At 51.4% G+C, this 19,635-nt stretch overlaps 8 protein-coding genes across 8 annotated transcripts; 3 read left to right on the top strand and 5 right to left on the bottom strand.

The window, feature by feature from the left end:
- Window positions 1-477: 477 nt before the first annotated feature.
- Window positions 478-3,304, bottom strand: P168DRAFT_258773 (transmembrane 9 family protein). Its single transcript, XM_024834612.1, has 5 exons — window positions 3,160-3,304; window positions 1,953-3,068; window positions 1,564-1,901; window positions 1,076-1,511; window positions 478-1,023 (listed from the first exon to the last, which is right to left on the bottom strand). The coding sequence occupies exons 2-5, from the start codon at window positions 3,055-3,057 to the stop codon at window positions 956-958; spliced, it is 1,947 nt and encodes a 648-aa protein (XP_024689612.1). The 5' UTR covers window positions 3,058-3,068; window positions 3,160-3,304; the 3' UTR covers window positions 478-955.
- Window positions 3,305-3,470: 166 nt separating this feature from the next.
- lcp5 (small subunit rRNA maturation protein LCP5) lies at window positions 3,471-4,737 on the top strand. Its single transcript, XM_024841506.1, has one exon. The coding sequence runs from the start codon at window positions 3,493-3,495 to the stop codon at window positions 4,627-4,629; it is 1,137 nt and encodes a 378-aa protein (XP_024689611.1). The 5' UTR covers window positions 3,471-3,492; the 3' UTR covers window positions 4,630-4,737.
- Window positions 4,738-5,085: 348 nt separating this feature from the next.
- P168DRAFT_329775 (uncharacterized protein) lies at window positions 5,086-6,072 on the top strand (the record flags this gene model as incomplete). Its single annotated transcript, XM_024841505.1, has 3 exons — window positions 5,086-5,098; window positions 5,194-5,406; window positions 5,490-6,072. The coding sequence occupies 3 exons, from the start codon at window positions 5,086-5,088 to the stop codon at window positions 5,885-5,887; spliced, it is 624 nt and encodes a 207-aa protein (XP_024689610.1). The 3' UTR covers window positions 5,888-6,072.
- Window positions 6,073-6,229: 157 nt separating this feature from the next.
- On the bottom strand, window positions 6,230-7,045 carry P168DRAFT_321445 (BTB/POZ domain-containing protein; the record flags this gene model as incomplete). The annotated part of the gene is made up of 2 exons (XM_024840470.1): window positions 6,230-6,923; window positions 6,975-7,045. 2 exons carry the CDS (start codon window positions 7,043-7,045, stop codon window positions 6,230-6,232), a joined length of 765 nt encoding a protein of 254 aa, XP_024689609.1.
- Window positions 7,046-7,414: 369 nt separating this feature from the next.
- P168DRAFT_274591 (FAD/NAD(P)-binding domain-containing protein) lies at window positions 7,415-8,995 on the bottom strand (the record flags this gene model as incomplete). Its single annotated transcript, XM_024835439.1, has 1 exon — window positions 7,415-8,995. The coding sequence occupies exon 1, from the start codon at window positions 8,966-8,968 to the stop codon at window positions 7,415-7,417; it is 1,554 nt and encodes a 517-aa protein (XP_024689608.1). The 5' UTR covers window positions 8,969-8,995.
- Window positions 8,996-10,129: 1,134 nt separating this feature from the next.
- Window positions 10,130-11,190, bottom strand: P168DRAFT_292923 (2-oxoglutarate and iron-dependent oxygenase domain-containing protein). The gene is made up of 2 exons (XM_024837700.1): window positions 10,713-11,190; window positions 10,130-10,651 (listed from the first exon to the last, which is right to left on the bottom strand). The coding sequence occupies exons 1-2, from the start codon at window positions 10,859-10,861 to the stop codon at window positions 10,558-10,560; spliced, it is 243 nt and encodes an 80-aa protein (XP_024689607.1). The 5' UTR covers window positions 10,862-11,190; the 3' UTR covers window positions 10,130-10,557.
- A 1,762-nt stretch (window positions 11,191-12,952) lies between these two features.
- Window positions 12,953-16,387, top strand: P168DRAFT_242345 (acetyl-CoA synthetase-like protein; the record flags this gene model as incomplete). Its single annotated transcript, XM_024833798.1, has 1 exon — window positions 12,953-16,387. The coding sequence occupies one exon, from the start codon at window positions 12,953-12,955 to the stop codon at window positions 16,385-16,387; it is 3,435 nt and encodes a 1,144-aa protein (XP_024689606.1).
- Window positions 16,388-16,572: 185 nt separating this feature from the next.
- Window positions 16,573-19,230, bottom strand: dppV (dipeptidyl peptidase DppV). Its single transcript, XM_024834611.1, has 7 exons — window positions 19,094-19,230; window positions 18,992-19,043; window positions 18,712-18,944; window positions 17,657-18,662; window positions 17,371-17,593; window positions 16,851-17,295; window positions 16,573-16,777 (listed from the first exon to the last, which is right to left on the bottom strand). The coding sequence occupies exons 1-7, from the start codon at window positions 19,156-19,158 to the stop codon at window positions 16,630-16,632; spliced, it is 2,172 nt and encodes a 723-aa protein (XP_024689605.1). The 5' UTR covers window positions 19,159-19,230; the 3' UTR covers window positions 16,573-16,629.
- Between the last annotated feature and the right edge of the window lie 405 nt (window positions 19,231-19,635).

The following is a 19,635-nucleotide window of genomic DNA, read 5'->3' as shown; positions in this document are numbered from 1 at the left end:
GATCTTCAACACAGGGATTCGCAGACGGTCGGTCATGCGCCGGGCGGAGGGGTGAGACACGGGGGGCCACGGAAGACGCGGGGTAAATGCAACGCCGCTGGATTGATAAGATCGAGTAGGCAGGTAGGCGGGCAGAGATGAGGCGAGGAAAGTCGAGGGTGGAAAATCAAAGCAAAGAAGAGCGATCGTCACGAGAAGAACAGAGACTGTAAGCACCAGAACCAAAAAGTAAGGACCAGGCGGGCTAGAGAGGGAAGATCATGACAGAAGAGCGAGCAGCAGTAAGAGTAAAGTCCGCCGTGGCGAAGGATTCCGTTCTGTTGGTTCCAGACCACGGGGCTTGGCGGCCTGAGGCTCCAGTCAACAGTTTCTATTGATTTATCGGGCGATATTTATAATTCGATTTTCCCATAACAATGGTGATATTACTTTACTACCTACGGAGAACAAAGGAATAGACACATCTCTCCTACACAAGCTAAATTCCTTCGATATCATACAGTGACACTAACCAGCCGCAATACCAACCTGGTCCGTGTGACGCGGTATATATCCGGTGAGCCAACCGACTGTGGTAAGTGGATACACCTCGGCTCAGGGAACCGGGTCCACGGAGAGACAAGAATGGAAACAACCAGAATAATAAGATGAGTGATGAGTAAGATAGAGACACTCCCCGCTAGTCTATATACATGGAATGGTAAAGCGTTGGGTGAGATTGAGCCATGGAAAAAGAGCCATAAAATGTACAGGGATATTCAAAAGCAGTCGGTCACCGAGCAGGCTTCATTCTATATGCGAAAGCATCGTCCCCGGAAGCCACCGAATCTCGTCCGGAAGGGATGGAAGTCGCAGCCATGATGTGAGATGCATGATGCGTGACACGTGTGATGAGAGCATCATCGTCCGGCCTGTTGCGCGAAAAAGGGGCAACCAAGGATAGATCGAGATCTAATTAATCCACCTTGATCGAGCCGTAGATGCGCTGCACAAAGGCCCAGCTGGCGAAGAAACCAATGGAGCCTAATAATCAAAGTTAGACGTCGGCTCACACGAATAGCGCGGGAGAACATACCGGTCAAGATAAACACCACAAACCCAATCAGGGCCGAGTAGCCCACATACAACACCGCACCGGTAATACCGCCGAAGCTAACGCGAGTGGCCCAGAAGAGAAGGGCGTTGAGGAACACGTAGCCGCCGGTCATTCCGGCACCGGCAAACGCCCTCCAGTGCCAGCGGTAGTTCTCGGCACAGAGCAGGAAATAAACCAGCAACACCGTGGTGGCCGCGGACGTGATAATCATCAAACCGTAGCAGAGGAACAGGAATCCAAACATGTAGTAGATCTTGTTAGTCCAAAGGGAGGTCATGATAAAGTACAGTTCGACGAAGATGGCGCCGAAGGGAAGGATACCCGTCAGGAGCAGAGACGGAATGGTACGCAGGCTTCCTGTCATGGGAGGAATCTGGCGAGGAATCTGGTTGGTCTTGGTGGGACCCTCAATAGGCTAGGGAGTGTCAGTTGTGATCCGCATGTTCGTTCGAGAAAGTTGAACGCACCCGTTGCTTGAAACCAAGCCAGCTACCCGCAATGCTCAGAGGCACGCTGATGACGAACCAGATGGCAACAAGAGCCAGCATGGTCGTGAAAGGCACCGCCCCGCTGGACCCCTTGGCCCAGACGAACAAGTTCAGGAGGAAGAAGGTACCGAAGATGAAGCCGGGGACGAGCACAGGAGTCATGACGATATTGCGCTTCCACGACTCTCCACCGAGCGATTTGTAGACGCGCGCGGACACATACCCTCCGATGAACCCAAACACGGTGTAGATCAACAGAATCGCAGTGGCCAGGAAACCGCGATTCGCAGGAGAGAGCAGCCCCAGCAGGGCAAACACTGATGAATGGTTAGAGACATACGGACATAGGAGAAATCAGACCAACTCACCCACTGTCACGCCCGTCATCATGAAGAGCTGAGCGCCATTACCAACGAGGACACTCAGAAGCAGGGGAGATTGCGGGCAGCGGAAGACATCGCCGTGCACTAATTTCCAGCCCGAGTCCTCCTGGATCCCATCCTCCACAGCAGCCGACGTTCCATCCAGGTCATCCAAGTTGATCATGTCCAGGCGGTTGTAACGGGCGATATCCTTTCTGAGAGCCCTGGCAAGGATCATGCTGACCATGCCGACCAGGAAGACAACGAAAACGGCGGAATTGATGAGCGAAAACCAGTGGATCTTCGGATCGTAAACGTGGAGGTACTTATCCCAGCGAGTGGCCCAGGGAGTGGGCGATTCGCGCCAGTAAATACCGTAGGTCCAAGTCACCGACGATGTTCCATCCTCATCCAACACGACACCCGTCTCAGGGGTGCCGCATTCCACGTTGCCATCCGGCAGTACCTTGGAGTTGCTGCGAGAGTCCGGTTGGACGAGCACTCCGACAACCCGGAACTTGTCCTTGTTTCCAAAGCCCACGCGATGATATTCGACAAAGATATCAAAGTGATTGTTCAACACCATGTCCCCATTTTCGGCGATCGCGCCCAGCGCGAATCCCGGGCTGTAAAATTGGGTGTCCGTCACGGATTCTAAATTGATCTGTGCTCCCGGAAGCCCATCGACCAGCCAGTTGATATTGTACCCCTGCGCAATCCGCCGATTTGTAAACCTGGCAGACCGAGCATCAAAATCCACCTGATTACACATGGCCTTGCAGGTCTCATTTTTGCGCATGTGCAATTCGAGGGGGGAGGTCTGGATGCGGTCGCCAAACAGGATGCTCCCTAACGACTCCCGCACATCTTCCGGTCCACCCTCCGGTTGGCAGAAATGGAAAGCCGGATGATAGTAGTCGTAGGCAAAGACCGAATGGAGCTGTTCGTCTTGCTGAGCTAGGCTGGGATTGAGGTGGTTGACGTAAAGCGGGACCGACTGCCCTTCATCGTAGGAAGTCGGGGCGACGCCGGGAAGATAGAAGGCCGAGGACAGCGAAGGGATCGTAAGTAAGATGGCCGCGATGGGCCCGGATCGTATATCGAGCCGCATTGTGGGTGTGTCTGAACGGATGGTCAGTTTACGTCCGGTCAGCCTGGTGTACAGTAGTCGGAGCACTACTACCGTAGTACTGAATCGGTGGAAGGGACGTACAGTCAGTCTACAGCTACTACACCATCGAGAAAAGAGTTCAGGTTCTCATGAGCCAGACGCCAGCATCCAATAGAGCGGGAGTCCAGCGTATCGTCCCAAAAAGAACCGCAGTTGGCGCTAGAGATGTTAAAGGTGGGAATGAAGGACACCGGGCAATAACTGATGATGGCGATGAGCATAGAGAGTGATAATTAGGCCAAGTAGGCAGCCTTGGCACACGTGACTAAGCGCGCTTACTCAGCCACCGTAATATCACGTGTTGATAAGAGATCTAAAAATTTCCCTCCGGCGTAAATTTCACGCTCCGACAACACGGCCAACTCCCACGGCGCAATGGCAATGGCAACAGCACAATCCGAGCCGCAAGGCTCGCAAAATATCTCCAACTTGCTTGACGCGATCACCGGATGTCTCACTTCTACCGGCACCTCTCTGCCGAAGACGCACCGCGATGATCCTGCCGATGTCTCGATCGAACCCCCGGCCGACGGCATATCGCTTCTCGACGTCAAGAGCGACCTCCTCCTTTCTTACATCCACAACCTCGTGTTCCTGACGATAATCCAGCTCAGAGAGCTTTCATCGGAACAGGATGATAACGACGCCGAGCAACGGCAATCGCAGCAGGAGGACCTCGTGAAGAAACTGGTGGAGCTGCGGGTCTACCTCGACCGGGGTGTTCGACCGCTGGAAGGACGGCTGAAGTACCAGGTCGACAAGGTGGTGAAGGCGGCCGAGGATTCCGAGAGGGTGGAGCGTGAGACCCAGGCGAGCGCCAAACGACGAGTATCTGGGGACGATGGAGAATCCGGATCCGATAGTCAGAGCGAAAGCGACAGCGATGACAATGAAGAGGAAGAGAACTTCGACGATATGGCATACAGACCTAACTTGTCTGTGTTTGCGAAGAACGTGGAGCCCCCACCGACGCTAGACCGATCGCGAACGAACGCCACCAGTGATGGGATTTACCGACCACCGAAGATCATGCCCACCGCCTTGCCCACTACCGACACCAAGGAGCGCAAGGAGCGTGTCAATCGCCGATCGAATGTCATCGACGAGTTCGTCAGCGCCGAAATGTCGTCCGCCCCCATGGCGGAGCCCAGCATCGGAAGTACCATTGTGCGTGGAGGACGACACACCAAGTCGCAGAAGGAGCGGCGCAAGGAGGCGGAGCGGGAAAATTACGAAGAGACCAATTTCATCCGTCTGGGCAAGGAGAGCAAGAAAGATCGCGCCAAGACCCGCGGCCAGCGTGGTCCGGAGGGCACTTTCGGTGGTGAAGACTGGAGAGGACTCACCGAGGGCGCGGACCGCATCGCGAAACTTACTCGGCGCGCCCAAGGCAGCGGTGGCGCTTTGGACAGGAGTCGGAAACGCAAGAACGACGATGGGCCCCGCGGCGATGCGGGCTTGGGTCACGTCTTCGAGAAGCGTCGCAAGAAGATCGAAGGATGGAAGAAATGAGCCTATCTCATGTATATCACGGAGTTACTGTTTTGCCCTCGGCATTTTTTTATTTTATTTTAGAATATCTATCACGGTCTTGATACCACACTTGGCAAAAGTTCAATGAAATTTCCCATAACAGGGGACATTTCCAACTTATCATTATATTTGATGAACATTGTTTTGCTGTTATCAGAGAGACTCATACTTCCATTGCTCTGGTCCACCTTCTGATCTACATGGATCCATGTTGACGTAAATCTAGCCTAGGGCACTAAGGCGCCAAGGCACCCAGGGCACCTGCCAGCTTCACATGTGAATGACGTCAGAGCTGTCTCATCACTCCGCCATAATCCAGGAACGTTCGACTCCTCCTTCGCTGTCCTATTTTATCCGCCTTACTTAAACCGTCTCATTCTCCTGCAGTCAATTGTATCCACCAAATTATTGTATGACAGAGTATAAGCAGCAACAATGGAAAATCCCGGTTAGTCCTGACTCTACCGAATCAATCCCACTACCACTATCTCTACACATGCATGGACATTATCAGGATACACCAGCTAACATAAGTCCTACCAGTACGAGATATCACCAACGTCATCCGACAATTGACTCAGGGCCCACCGGAGATCCAGTCCTGGGCCATTGACCGGTACTTCACATCCGACGCCACCTTCGTGCATCCGTTCTGCCGCGTCTGGGGCAAACATGGTGGCCGGGATGGCATAAAGACCATCTTTCAATGGTATAAGATGATGTCGCCTGAGATCTCGCTCGATGTGAACTCAATTGGTAAGCCAAAATGCCACACATACCGCCCAACCCGTACATATAAGAAGACCAGCTCGCTGAGACTTGAAAATCGATATATATAGCATACGACAAAGACCACCTCCGCCTCTACGTCAATATCTCGCAGGTCTTCTCTATCTGGATTGTGCCGTTCTATCGCGCCCCCGTGACGCTCACGACGGTCCTGGATCTGACGCGGGACCCGGGCGATGGACGACCGCTGCCGGATGCGAATGCCCAGAGGTACTATATTGCCAAGCAGGAGGACCTGTATCAGACGTCGGAGTTTATCAAGTTTGTGATGCCTTGGGGGGGTAGCTCCCTTGTGATGTTGTGGCAGACGCTGGCTACCTTGTTCTGCCTGATTGGGGCGTATGCATACTGCGCTATTGCGCGGGTATTGACGATCGTGTTTTTTCCATTTTCACTTTCGAGGGATAGTGGGGAGCCTTATGGTAACAGGGTAAAAGCGGGGAATTGATTAGTGTTGGGTTTAATGTGGGTTGAGCGCGGCGCGAGGTGTTTATGTATTCTAATGGGCCGTTTGGTTTCTGGTGTGTTGGCAGGAGACAACTATTGTACGATTAGGGTGTAATGGAAAAGTCAATAGTGAAGTGTTCTCTTGATATAGGGTGTTTCGTCTACAGTTACAGAGAGAAATAAGTTAGGGTTAGTATTGAGCCATCTAATGGCTACCCTAGGATTAAACCAACCCATCCCTTCATATCGATAAAAGCATCGAGCATGACCAACCAGCGACCATCAATCAAATTCAAGAAAGCAAAAAACGCAACCCACCACCATCTGAAAAAGAAACCCAACTCTAATAAAATACCCTTCTAATACGCGCCCCACACTCCACGCAAGTATACACCCGGATCCTCGTCGACCGCGTAGTATCAAAGTAACTCTTGCGCCCACACTTAAAACACAGAAACCCGCGCACCCGCGCCGCAACCTGGCTCATCTCCCTCATGGAATCGACCGCAAAGTCGCCCCCGTTCTTGATAACTTCGGTGAACGCATCCCGGCGAATGAGCTTATCCTGCTTGCTGAGCACTAGCTCTAGTACGGCGCGGCGCAGGCGCGAATCACTTGCCGGCGTGGCGGCGTAGGCTTCTTCGATGATTTGCGGGAGGAGCGTGGTTAGGTTTTTGGAGGTGTTTGTGGCTGTGAGGAATTTGCGTAGCGCGGATACTTTGAGCTCTGGGATGAGGTATTTGTCTGCTGCCTTGTAGACTCGGAGGTGGAAGATGGTTGGGTCGACGTCGTCTTGTTCGTCGATGTTGTCGGTTGGGCTGTCGTAGTCGAATTCGTACATGAATTGGACCATGGCTTTCACGGATTCTGGGTCATCGTCTTCGAGGCGGATGGTGCGGCTGGTGGACTCGGCCCACTTGTTGCTGAGGAGGGCTTGGAAGTAGTCTGATTGACTGCTGATTATGGCTTTGTGGACGTCGAGTTTGAGGGGGCCGGTTTCGAGGGTTAGGTCGGAGAAGCGCCGGTCTTGGTGGAGGCTGTTGTTGCTTGGTTAGATTGGGAGGTATGGGTGAGGTAAAAATACTGACCGTTTGAGGTTGCGCTTAAAGGATTTGTCTGGCGCTTTTGCGCCCATCATGAGAAGAGACCAGTCAGCCATGGGTGTTGGAGGGTACTTGAGGTGAGGTAGAGCGTCTGTGAGCCAAGCTGGGTATGACGGAGGACCGTCACTGTCAGACATGAAGGCTACTTAGGTAGGTAGATGGGTGGGTTGAGTTATAGAGATAAGGGTAAGCTTAGGTAGAGGTAGATACAGCCGAAAGATAGATATGAATAAGTATAAACAGGTCATATGAAGCAAAAGGAAAGCAAGTCAAGTGGGAAGCCGATATTAGGGTAGAGGTGAGGAAGTAATGAAGTGAAGATAATTTGATATTTTGAATTGAGTTAAAGAGATTATCTAGCCATACACTAGAATAAATTTTAAGAAATCGTCACAACAAGACCACCACCACATCACAATGCAGCGCTAATCATCATGCTGCTTGTTCAACTCTCGCCGGAACATCTCCTCCTTACTGACCACATGAAGAGGCAGACTGCGTCCCACACCGAACAATACGAACGGCGCCCACTTCCACCGGAAGGGGTTCACCAAGATGATAAAGACAAACCAGTAGATCAGCTCAGTGTAGGTAAAGAATTGGAACGCGCCTGTCGGGGCAAGCCGCTTCATAAACCGCGTAAAGTCAATCCAGGTCTTCATCCGTCCTTCAGTGGGCCGGGTCAGCGGGTCGGTGAGGAACATGAGCAGAAAGCGCGTGTAGATCCCGATGTGCATGTTGCCCACCGTTCCGATGGCATCGATGTAGGTGCTGTTGTTGGCGCAGATGCTGATGTATTTCGGCGGGAAGACCTGTAGGTACCAGCTCGGCGGGCCGTACGGTTCCTGGAAGGCGTCGTCGGGTAGGAAGTTGAGCGAGGGGCGCTTGAATCCGGTTGCCATGATGATAACGTCACCGGAGACGAGCTTCTCGCGTCCGGGACCACCCTTGGGAACACCCTTGGGCCGGCTGTTGAAGAGAATGCCGTCTTCCTTGACGGAGATGATGTCACCCCGTAGCCAGCGGGCTTTGCCCTCGCGGATTTGATCAAACAGCTCCGAGTTGGCCATCGGGGTTTGCGTGAAGAGACCGCCGGACGGGGCGATGTCCTGCAGGTCACGGTAGAAGAACTTGTGCAGCAACCACTCGGGGATCCACGACAGCATCGTTTCCTGACCGAAGATGTTCATGGCCAGTAGTGACTGCACGAAGATGTTCCTCGGGATGACCCACTTATCCGAACGCGAGAGGACGTCGATTTCACCGGCCCCGGACTTGACTGCGAACTCCAGCGCTTCGATGGCGCTGGCACCGCCGCCGATGATGAGGACCTTCTTGCCCTTGACGTTCTTGCCGTCCAGCTCGGACGAGTGGTAGATATTCCCGCCGAATTGCGACTCGTCCGGCAACGTGGGCTGCTTCGGGTCTCCGCACACGCCAACAGCGGCCACCACACCGTCAAATTGACCGTAGGCAGCTTCGTCGTCATTGATGATCCATTTTCCGTCGTCGGTTTGCTTCACCGAGGTGACCGGGGTATCGAACACCGTGCGTTTCTCAAGATCGTAGCGTTTCCACACATCGATAATTTGGTCTTTGATCTCCTGCTGGGTGGGATAGGCCGTGTCGTATCGGACGGAGGGATGGAAGCGGTACATGATACTGTGGATCTGCAGCGACGAGGTGGAGTTCACTCGGCTCCAAATCCCACCCAATCCCTTCTCCTTGGATCGCGACTCGAACAATTGGACATCAAAGCCATGGCCCACTGCGTGGGCGGCCGAGGACACGCCTGTCAAGCCGGTGCCAATGATGGCGATTCTCTTTCCCGGGAGAGAGTCAGCGACCGAGTTGGATGGAGGCGGACTCGGGGCGAAGATCCAATTGATGAACATCTGTATGAGCATGTAACCACATGTAAAGATTTGTAAGAAAAGATTGTTGGCCGAAGCCACGATGCCGGTATTTCCACCAGCCATGGTGAGGGTGTTTCTGACCCGACCGTTGGTAGTAATAGATAGGGTTCAGGTCGGGTCTGACGTAGATGCGTGCGACAAAAGGACCGTGGGGAGTATACTTGACCCCTCAACTGACTTGAACAGATATAGTAGGGAATGAATGGATAAAAAAGGAAATGTAGATTCCACAAGAGGGGAACTGGAAGGGGAAATATTTAGCTTTATGAAGCTGGCGAAAATCAGGACTCTGGCCAGTCCTTGTTTGAACCTTTTTCTGGTGACGTTACAGACGATGACGTTATGGGTGGAGTCTGGCTCACCAACATGTGAAAGTGCACGGATTGTGGATTCTCGTGCGATTTCAATTCGGTCATCATCCTAGGAGACTTCCCTGTAACTATCCCTGTCTTTTATCTGTTCCCACACTGATATCAATGTAATATTGATCATGATATTAGGCATGATTTGGTTGGTGACTTGTCTGCTCTGTCGTTTGGTAGGAGTTGATAACTGCATCATCCCGTTTACCATCCACAAACACAGCGCATATCAATAATTTCCCCAAAAAAATATTGCGCAAGGTCGAATTCTGGCCCATCATGCCCTGGACCACGGACCACGGACCATGAACCACCCTTGGCATCCATTAGGAGCCTGGGTGATAGACTGGTTCTTGGGATGGCGTGACCCTCTGGATCCCGCTGTGGGACAAGGGGAGATAATTGGATTCAGTGCTCCAGTGGGGAGGGTCCCAAGTTAGATGGCAGATAGGAGACAGCGACAGATAGTACCTATCTTCTTTTCGACAATGTTTCACCCACATACCAATGACAATCATCCTTCCAGGACTGAAGAGTGAAAACAAACAAAAAGGTCAGCCGAAGGTGGGGCGCATCATACCCCCAGCGGTCAGAAGTGGCAGGATGGCCCCGGGAGGACCGGGAGAACCCCCCCCAATTCGGCCTGGATTAGGGTCAGGGTGGCAGGGTCCGGATCTAAATGACAACACACTTAGTAGAGCTTTGGATCAAGCGCTCAATAAAATCCTTACTAAAGCTCACCAGGACTCCATAACTATAAAAAACAGCAGTTTAGATAGTATGAGAGTTAGGAAAAGGGCTTATACAAGAAACGGCTTGAGTAAAAGTTGAGATGGTATGGGGGTGTTATACCCTAACTCTCAGGTGCTAATAGGCTTCCCCTACTGTAGTATCGCATCGTATACTCGGAATACTCAGCAATCACTCTCTTCTGCATTTAGTCGCGCGAAGTCAGTGGTTTTCCCTCGTTACAGTCTTCGATATTCGGTTTCCATTGACCGGGGGTCTCGCCTCCTGGAAATGTCTCGACAAGTACCTCTGGGCCCAAACGTCCAAAGTACCCCATAGCGTAGCGATCTCTCGTGATGCCATCCATATTTATATCTCCCGCCACTGTTTCCTTCCTCGGACTGACCACCTGGTGCGAGGCACTTTTCCACCTCCCGCTCGATTGTCTTTCCAATATATCGCCGAAGTTCAATACTGTGCCCCCCGATTTAGGGATAACTGGCCTGAATGCCTGCCCGTCGTGGACCTCCAGGCCTCCTACGCTGTCCTGGAGCAAAAGCGTCAACGAGTCATATTCGGTATGTGGTCTTTGACGGCGTTGCTTGGTGAGTAGGCAGTCATGATCTTGATGGGAGGGTTAAGAGTGAAGAAGCATCTGTAGTATCGGAGCTGTTAAGATAAGGAATATTCCATTTGAAAGAGAAATACTTATAGACATGAATGTGTCTTCGATGATATGTTTCGGGATTCCATGATTTACAACGTAGACGAATCCGTACGTCTGAAGGCCGGGGTCAAGACGCTCCAGGGCCTCTTTCTGTTCGGCATGAGACCCGATTAACTTCGAGTAGTCCACCGTAACCATGTCGGCTGCCTCGTTACGGGACGCAGAAGACACTGTTTGTAGGTCGTGATGGCGAGACCCAACAGATCCATTGCCACCGGATTCATCTTTATTGGGAAAGCAGTACGCAACAAGCACATCACACACCAGTCGGATATCATTTTGGGAGGATCGTACGGCCGTAGATGAATTGGCGGTGTCTGCCAGCCAGGGCTGTGTGGGTCGAAGTTGTTTCTGATATATTTGGATATCCTAGAATCCACCTATCTAGTATAACAGTGAATAGTAAAAATGATATATAAGGTATTTGATCATTCTATCTTGCATAATCACCGATCTCAAGTGATTGGTAGACATATATTAGAAAGTTTTCTGAAAAACTCTGATGTTTCTGCTTCTATTGATATACGAGTTAGCTGTACTGAGCCGGTAAGAAGAATAGTCTACTTCTTTTCCTTCTTCTCCTTGTGACATTCACTGCGTCATAGGCTCCCCAATTATTATAAATCATATATATCATGCATGACAATGTCTTACAAGGGTAATACCAAGCAAGCCTCTGTGATCATCAGCAAGTCAGCTCATTACGGAAGTTGCAGTCTGAAGCTCATTTCATACGAAGCAATCGAATGAGTAAGGGCTTGAGTGCGTAAAGTCGGTGAGCTTCTCAAAACAGAGAGAGAGAGAGAGAGAGAGAGGGTGCATTATACTTGGATATATCACTGTTTTCAGGATCCTTCCAAGCCCCTGATGGCCGAAGGGCCCAAGTAGGGCTATTTAGGTAGTGTGATTATAAAATCATAATCATCTTGAGTCCATGACATAAGGATAAGAGAATAATAATACTAGTAGAATATTTACGCCTCTCTATACAGGGCGGAAAATGTGGTTCTTTATCTATCTCAGTATTGATTTATAGTCTAGATAATAATAAAGAGAGAGATACAGCCTGCTAGATATATGAAATTTTGATTTCTATAAAGAATATCAAATACTTCAACAGAGTTAGAATAATATAATACAATCCTCATTTTAATATCTTTAAAATGGTGTGTGTCAGGAAAATGATAATTAAATAATCTTTAACTTAGATCTGTAAGAATATTTATTAAGTCTGACTTTAGATATATGATAATTATAGTTACTTGTTACTTAGTATTCTTAGCCACTTTAAACTAGTCTATAGCTATGTATATTCTAGTTTGAGTACTCAGGATAAGAAACTTCTTTGTAGATCTAAGCCCATTTAGCAAGGAGTGATCCTTTTATGGGGCCCCTAGGTAGGTATCTAGGGATAGCTAGGGGTAGCTAGGAATTCTTCAGCGGTATTACCAGTCCTCTAGTGGTATTACAAGATTCCTGGTAGTGTTTTTAGGTATAAGTATCTCCTCCTGAGGTGTCGGCCACGCTCGTTTCGACTGATTTCTGATTTGAAGAACGAGACGCGTAGAGACGAGCGGCTGCGTGGTTGAAGTCTCAATACATATATAAACCTCTTCCGGAAAGAATCTTAAACAAGGTTCACTTAGATATCTAATCTAGTACCAACAAGATCGGTTCAAGGTTATCAGCAACTGCGTCATAGATATACTACCTGCAAGGACCATAATGACCAACTCAAAGCAAGAGACCTCCTATCAAGCTCACAACCATGCAAAAGCTGCGTTGGGAACCAAGTTTATGGAGTTTGATGGAGTCAAATTTCCACTCTTGCCGTCAGATACCTACAGCTGTTCACTCGACGGTCAGATTGAAACTGTTACTTTGCATCGCAGTTCTCTCGCAGAGTTGCCCGCCTATTTATGTCTCAGCTGGGCCATGACCATTGGCCTTTACACCAACACGTCCGATGTACTCTTCGGCCTGTTGGATGATAGCGACGGTGTTGGGAAGGGCAAAAGTTCCACCGTCCCCTGCCACCTCACATTGCAGCCAAACGAGACGGTTCGGATGGCAACTGAGATGGTGGATCAATATCGCAGCAAAAGTCGCCATTTCGAGCAACTTGGACTCGATCATCTGCGTACTACGAGTATGGAGGCCACTCGCATCTGTGATTTCCGTAATCTGATGATTATCCGACCGCTTGAACAGCATAAAAATGCAACAGCAATGCTCGGCGACCAAGGTGCTTCAGATTATCCTCTTATTATAGCGTGTGGCATCGGCGAACAAAGTATCGCCATCCATGCCATGTTTGACTCCAACGTGATGAGCCTGGAGTTTTCCCGATCCATGATCCACCAGTTGTCATACACCCTTGGGCAGATCAGCCAGCGCCCCGGGGCATGTTTGAGAGACATCCATGGGATCAACCCAGAAGACTTGGAGAGGAGTATTAAGTGGAACAGTTCACATAAAACAGAGAAGTGCAACAAGTGCGTTCACCATTTGTTCGAACAACGCTGTAACGAACGGCCGTCTGCGCCAGCCATTCGTGCCTGGGATGGAGAGCTTACATACAATGAGCTCCATAACGAGGCCTCTTGCCTTGCTAGCGCACTTGTCAAGGCCAATGTGGAGCCTGAGAAGCTTGTCTTTATTCTATCAGAGAAATCTCTTTGGACAGTTGTGGCTCTCCTGGGAATATTGAAAGCAGGTGGAGGGTTTGCACTGCTGGATCCCTCGCAGCCAACAGATCGCCTCACTGCAATGTGCAAATTAACTTCACCGCACTTGATTCTGGCTTCAAGACAACACGCCGCCAAAGCATCTCTCCTCGGACCACCGGTTTCAATCCTGGAAGATATGGAGGTTCGAGATACAAACACAGTATCGGTGGACTGGCCTTGTGAACGACCATGCCAGGCCGAAGGCCACCATGTGCTGTTCGCGAGCTTTACTTCTGGCTCAACTGGAGAGCCCAAGGGGGTGCTTGTGGAGCACGCGGCTTTTACCAGTAGCCTTGAGATCCCTGGAGTGAGCAGAGAGTCTTATATGCTCCAGTTTGCATCGTATAACTTCAGTGCAGGCATTACAGAGCATTTAACGGCACTAATCCGAGGCGCCTGTCTGTGTATCCCCTCGGAGAAGAAATTGGAAAATAACATGGAGGAGGCAATAAGTGAGCTTGGGCCCACCTGGGCAGTACTCACGCCATCAGTGGCCAGGGTTATTGACCCCAAAGCTGTCCCATCCATCAAGCATCTGCTCCTCGCCGGGGAACAGATAAGCCGCTCGGAAGTTAGTAAATGGGAGAAGCACGTCGCGCTATACGCTCTGTACGGGCAGACTGAGTATGGCTGTGCTATCATGGCCACACCCATTTCATCGACAAGTGACCTATCCACGCTTGGTACTCCGGGTTCCGGAACCGGCTGGATTGTCGATCCTAAGGACCATAACCGTCTGATGCCTCTCGGGGCTGAAGGGGAGCTGGTTCTCCAAGGGTCATGCATAGCAAGATGCTATGTAAAGAACGAGGAACAAACGAGGAACACGTTCATAAAGCCCACATGGAGACAACGGGTGGGTTTCGAGGAACATTGCCGCTTTCTGAAGACTGGCGATATCTTTTCACGCAGCCCTGTCGACGGCTCGTTCCAATATAGGGGTCGCAAAGACAGGACGGTCAAGATCCGTGGCCAAAGAATGGAACTTGCCGAGGTCGAGTATCATCTGGCAGCGCAGTTTCCGGAAAAGCCCAATGTATGTACCGAGATTGTTTACCCCAGTGATGGCGGTCCTCAGTGTGGTATGCTAGTCGCGGTCATTCCCACTGCTCCTGGAAGCGGCGGAACGACAGATACATTCCGGCTTATTGCACACGATGGTGCATTTGTACGCCGTGTCAAGACAGTCATGGAGAACATGCGAAAAGTACTACCCTCGTATATGATGCCAAGTTCATTCATATCGGTCACCAGCCTCCCCAGAACAGCATCCGGAAAGATCCATCGGAAGCTCCTGATAGAGACTATCTCTCGATTATCTCGAAGAGAATTACTTACCTACCTGAGTGCTCCCAAAGCTTTCAAGCCCCCGACTACAGAAACCGAAGCGGTTTTGCAGTCTCTGATTGCCAAAGTATTGTCTGAAGATCCAGAGTGTATCGGGATGGATGACCAATTTCTGGCGTTAGGAGGGGACTCTCTCTCAGCACGACAGCTAGTAGCCCTTGCACGGACAGAGGGACTTTCCATCAAAGTCTCTGATTGTTTCCAGCAACCGGACGTGACTTCGCTTGCTCGGTGTGCCCAAACTTGCCATGCTGTATCTAGAAAACCCGTTCCTGACTGGAAGGGATTTGATCCTCTTCGTTCCCTGCGAGAGGACTTCTTGCGCCACCTTCCTGAACAGCTCACTGTCAGCAATATCGAGGACGTTGTTCCAACACGCGAAATGCAATTGTTTCTGGTACAGTACGGGATAATGGACTACATACCGATCCGAATTTCGGGGCGTCTCGACCCGCTTCAATTGCGCCTTGCCTGCCAAGGTTTGGTAAAGAACCACACCATACTACGAACTACTTTTGTACCTTTCCGCGATAATCATGTACAGGTTGTCCTGAAACAAGTGGAACTCCCATGGACGGAGTTCACGGAGCCCCCAGACAACTACGACCCCGATATGTGGGCACATTCTGTATGTGCCATGGACCGGAGAGCATATCAGACGAACGAGACATTCGTCAAATTCATACTGCTACAAGACGACAGAACACAACAACATACGCTGATCATGCGAGCCAACCACGGCCAATTTGACGGGCTCTGCCTGGAAACCATCCTGTCTGATCTAGCAAAGCTGTACGAGAACAAGCCCCTCAATATCCAAGCCACCTACGCGGATTACGTCCGCAAATGTGCCGAATTACGCACCACGCAGTCACTGCGCTTTTGGACGGAGCTATTGAATGGGTCATCGCCAACGAACCTTCCACTCTCCCCCTCAAAAAACCACCAACAGCCCGTCTGCATAGTCGCCTCCCGGGATTTGCCCACAACGAGCCCGCTCCCTCGGGGGTTTACTTGGGCTACCGTGGTAAAAGCGGCTTGGTCATATGTCCTGCGGCAGAAGACGGAGCGCAATGACCTCATGTTTTGCCAAATCACCAATTGCCGGTTTGTCGGTATCCCTGGGCAAGAGCGGATCCTGGGGCCGTGTCTCAACCCTATTCCGGTCCGTGTTCGATACAAGGCCCAGTCGACAGTCAGAGACTTGTTAAGTGCTGTCCAGCGCCAGCACGTCGACTCGATGGACTATCACACCCTTGAATGGGGCGATATAGTCGCTAATTGTACGGAGTGGAACAACGATACGGAGATTGACTCCATCGTTCTGCACGAGAATATCGACGCCAACCCCGTTACACGTGTCGGTGATGCTGTGTGGCAGGTGTTGGCGCATAGTGTTGATAATCCGCCTGAGAAAACGGTGTATCTTTACACGTATCCGCAGAGGAATTCCTTGTTTGTTGTGCTGATTATGTCGAGTGAGTTTGGGTGCAGAGCTGATGCTGAGGGCCTCGTTGGGATGTTCTGTTCTGCTGTTACTTCGTTTGTTAATAATCCTGACATGTCATTGTGCTGTATGGATGGTTAGTCTTTATTGGCTATCTAGTTTTGACTGTCCTCACTAGGTTTCTCGGAGGACAGGATGATGGCTTCGGATGATATTGATTGATATTAGCCATCTTGAGTGTACCAAGCTTTCCCCTTGGGACCTGTATCCACGCAGGGGAGAAGGTTTACAATAGACAAGTAACGACACAAGTGATATTAATGAGTCACGAGTCCATAACCAGCAATCTCATAAGATCGCATTACTACTATGTACAGTATCAATCACGCAGGCGGGTTGATGTTAACAACCGGCACAACCGTATCCTCAAGGCTTATGGCATCCTTGTTCTCCTTGCCAACGCCAGAATACTTGTTCAGCCAGCCGAGGACCTGCTGGTGCCACACGAGACTGTTCTCGGGTTGGATGACCCTACACCACCAGTTAGCAACAGAGTCTCCAGAACAAGACACGAGACAAGAAGTCAAAATAAGATAGAACATACCAATGGTTCTCATCCGGGAAGTTCAAGAACCGACTCGGCACGCCCCTCTCCTGAAGGACATTAAACAGAGACAGCCCCTCGGCAACCGGCAGGCGATAATCCAAATCATTGTGGATGATCAAGTGCGGGGTGTCGAATTTCAGAATGCGCTCCGATGCCGACGGATCCCAGCGTCTGTAGTTCTCGCGCGCCTCCCAGAAAGTTCCGTTGAATTCGCGCTGCATGAACCACAGTTCCTCGGTGGAGATCTTGGCGTCTGCCACGAAGGTGCCGTCGTGCGTGACGAGCGCTTGGAACTCGCGCCCCAGGTCGCTGCCTTGGATCCAGTTTACCATGAAGCCGCCGTAGCTGGCGCCGGCGGCGACGCCGCGCGAGGTGTCGACGTAGTCGAGGTTGTCGCGGACGTATTCCCAGCCTTTGACGAGGTCTTCGTAGGGGGAGCCGCCTGGTTTGAACAATGGGTGTCAGTGAGGTTCGTTTGTAAATAAAGGAAATTAGAGAGTTAGAAGGAGGCACGTACCCCAGTTGTTCTGGATAGCGTCGGTCAGTTCATCGCCGAATCCGGTGGATCCGGTTGGGTTGGGAGCCACAACGACGTAGCCCTGGTCGGCGAAGACCTTGGGGTTCCAGCGGCTGCTCCAGGAGTTGCCCCATGAGCTTTGGGGACCGCCGTGGATGAGGTAGGCGAGGGGATATTTCTTGCTCTTGTCGAAGCCCTTGGGGTAGATCACCCAGGCGTGAATCTGTACGCTCATGTTAGTATGGGTCAATGTGACAATTCTTTACAACGTCAGTGGGTTACGTACGTCAGCCGATTCACCCTTGAACCAGATCTCGTCGATGTCATCGGGGCCGAGGCCCTTGAGCTCGGGGTCGATTTTGTGCGCGGATGCGATGGTCTTGACACCGTCCTTCTTGTGCTTGAGGCTGACGAGGTCGACATACCAGTTGGTGTAGAGGGTTGATCCAGTGACGAGGAGGGACTTCTTGGATAGGAGGTAGTAAGCTGTGGCATATTTGCCGTTGGTGAGCTTCTTGGGTTCGAAGTCGTCGTCTGTGGCTTCGTCGACGGGGATCAGGAAGAGATTGGCGCTGCCCTTGTCTTCGGCGCCGACGACAATGGTCTCGTCGTCTACCCACTTCAGCGAGTCGGGCGACCTGTCCCACTCTGTTGCGAGCGCGGTGATCTTCTTCGAGCCAAGGTCGTAGATGTAGGTCACGCGGCGGTCAGCCTCGTACGTGTTCTCCTCCATCTGGAAGTAAGCCAGGCTCTTGCCGTCCGGGGAGAAGGCAGGGTTGTTGGAGTCACCCGCGATGCCCTTAGGGGCAGAGTCGGGTCCGTTGACAGGAACGGCGGTTTTCGAGCCATCGTGAGGAACGAGGTAGATGTATGCCGTGGTGAAATTGGCCTGAGGGACATCCGGAGCCTTGCTCTTGAACGCGACCCATTTACCGTCGGCCGAGAGGTCATAGTCTGACGCGCCTCCGAAGGGAGGGTACGGGGACTCGGCGTTCTCCACTGGGGAGACGAGGTTCTTCAGTTTTCCATCCGAGACGTAGTGCGAGTGCTTGCTTTTCTTGAGCGTTCCGGAGAACACGGCGTTGAAGGCGGTCGTGAGGTAGTAGTCCCAGTGGCGGACGTAGATGCTGTCGTAGATACGCGCGGTGCTGAGAGCCTTGGCAGCAAGCTCCTCGTTGTACGCAGTGCCATTGGGGTACGACTTGGCGTTGGCGATGAAGTTAATCTCTCCCTTCTTGGTGGCTGCAATCTTCAACCCGGAGAACGCAGCAGGCAGGGAGGCGGCCTTGTATCTACCGGGGTCAGCATTCGCAGTCATCGCGTCGCATCTTTAGGGCTTACCCAGAACCAAACTTGTGGACATCTGAAACCCAGAGCTCAGAGCCACCGGGGATGTCGGCATTGGAGCCATTGATGTACAGGAGAGACTTGTCGCTCAGCCAGACTACCTCGGAGACATTGCTATCGTCGGTGAGGGGGGTGATCTTTCCCGATTTGAGGTCCAACAGGCTCCACGAGGAGCTGGACTCGTGGGATTTGAATGAGTACTGCGAGCTGGAGAAGATCGCAACCGTCTACAGTTGTTAGAATGTTACTCAATGGCCGCGGGAGTTGTACTCACACCAGAGGGATTGGGGATAGCCTCAGATCTGCGGGGAGCACTAAGCATCTGCCTACGCGGCGTTAGCTAGAGATTAGCATGCAACAGGTAGAGAGAACGCACTCTGGAGTCAGAGCCAGCGCAGAGGAAGCTGCAACAGCGAGCGAAAGCCACCTGAGAACAGCCATTGTGAAAGCTCGACGATGATCGCACACGTGGGCCAACACAAGAGTGAAACGAACGGGCTTATTTATAAGATGAGGGGATGGTGCAATCTAGGCCGAAGATAACCACGGGCACCTCCGCACGACTGGCGTATGGTTACGGATAAAACATGCCAGACCATCTTCCTATTATGCAGGCTGGCTTAACCTGACCTGGAAAGGATCCGCGGGGGTAATATAGATCCCTGACAGAGTGGAATGAGACACAACATTCCAGGCGAATCTGAGCCGGCGCTTGCGGTTAGGCTGTCTTTAGCCTGCATACTAATCTCACCCTAATCTTAATCGCGTCTCCCAGCGTTGCAATGCCAACCTGCGTTATATCCCTGGGCCTATTAGCGGTTTGGCTGCGGTGTCAAAGTGGATGTAACCTCTGTCGGGGTCGAATTCAGAATCCAGTCAAGGCGCAGAGGCTGTGTCCCAGGGAAGAGGTACCTTCTG

This window comes from Aspergillus campestris, assembly GCF_002847485.1.
Source record: "Aspergillus campestris IBT 28561 chromosome Unknown P168scaffold_12, whole genome shotgun sequence".
Lineage (NCBI taxonomy): Eukaryota > Fungi > Ascomycota > Eurotiomycetes > Eurotiales > Aspergillaceae > Aspergillus > Aspergillus campestris.
The sequence above is the reverse complement of the archived record's forward strand: the minus strand, read 5'-3'. Positions and strand labels throughout refer to the sequence as shown.

Bases quoted from the DNA above. Each gene is read 5' to 3' on its own strand.
- P168DRAFT_258773 (XM_024834612.1), bottom strand. From the start codon at position 3,057: ATGCGGCTCGATATACGATCCGGGCCCATCGCGGCCATCTTACTTACG. The intron at 1,512-1,563 runs GTGCGTTCAACT...GACACTCCCTAG, and splicing joins GGCTTGGTTTCAAGCAACGG to CCTATTGAGGGTCCCACCAA. The intron at 1,024-1,075 runs GTATGTTCTCCC...TTTGATTATTAG, and splicing joins TGTGGTGTTTATCTTGACCG to GCTCCATTGGTTTCTTCGCC.
- lcp5 (XM_024841506.1), top strand. From the start codon at position 3,493: ATGGCAATGGCAACAGCACAATCCGAGCCGCAAGGCTCGCAAAATATC.
- P168DRAFT_292923 (XM_024837700.1), bottom strand. From the start codon at position 10,861: ATGGTTACGGTGGACTACTCGAAGTTAATCGGGTCTCATGCCGAACAG. The intron at 10,652-10,712 runs GTCTATAAGTAT...CCGATACTACAG, and splicing joins ATCATCGAAGACACATTCAT to ATGCTTCTTCACTCTTAACC.
- dppV (XM_024834611.1), bottom strand. From the start codon at position 19,158: ATGGCTGTTCTCAGGTGGCTTTCGCTCGCTGTTGCAGCTTCCTCTGCG. The intron at 18,663-18,711 runs GTAAGCCCTAAA...TGACCCCGGTAG, and splicing joins GTCCACAAGTTTGGTTCTGG to ATACAAGGCCGCCTCCCTGC. The intron at 16,778-16,850 runs GTATGTTCTATC...CTGGTGGTGTAG, and splicing joins TTCCCGGATGAGAACCATTG to GGTCATCCAACCCGAGAACA.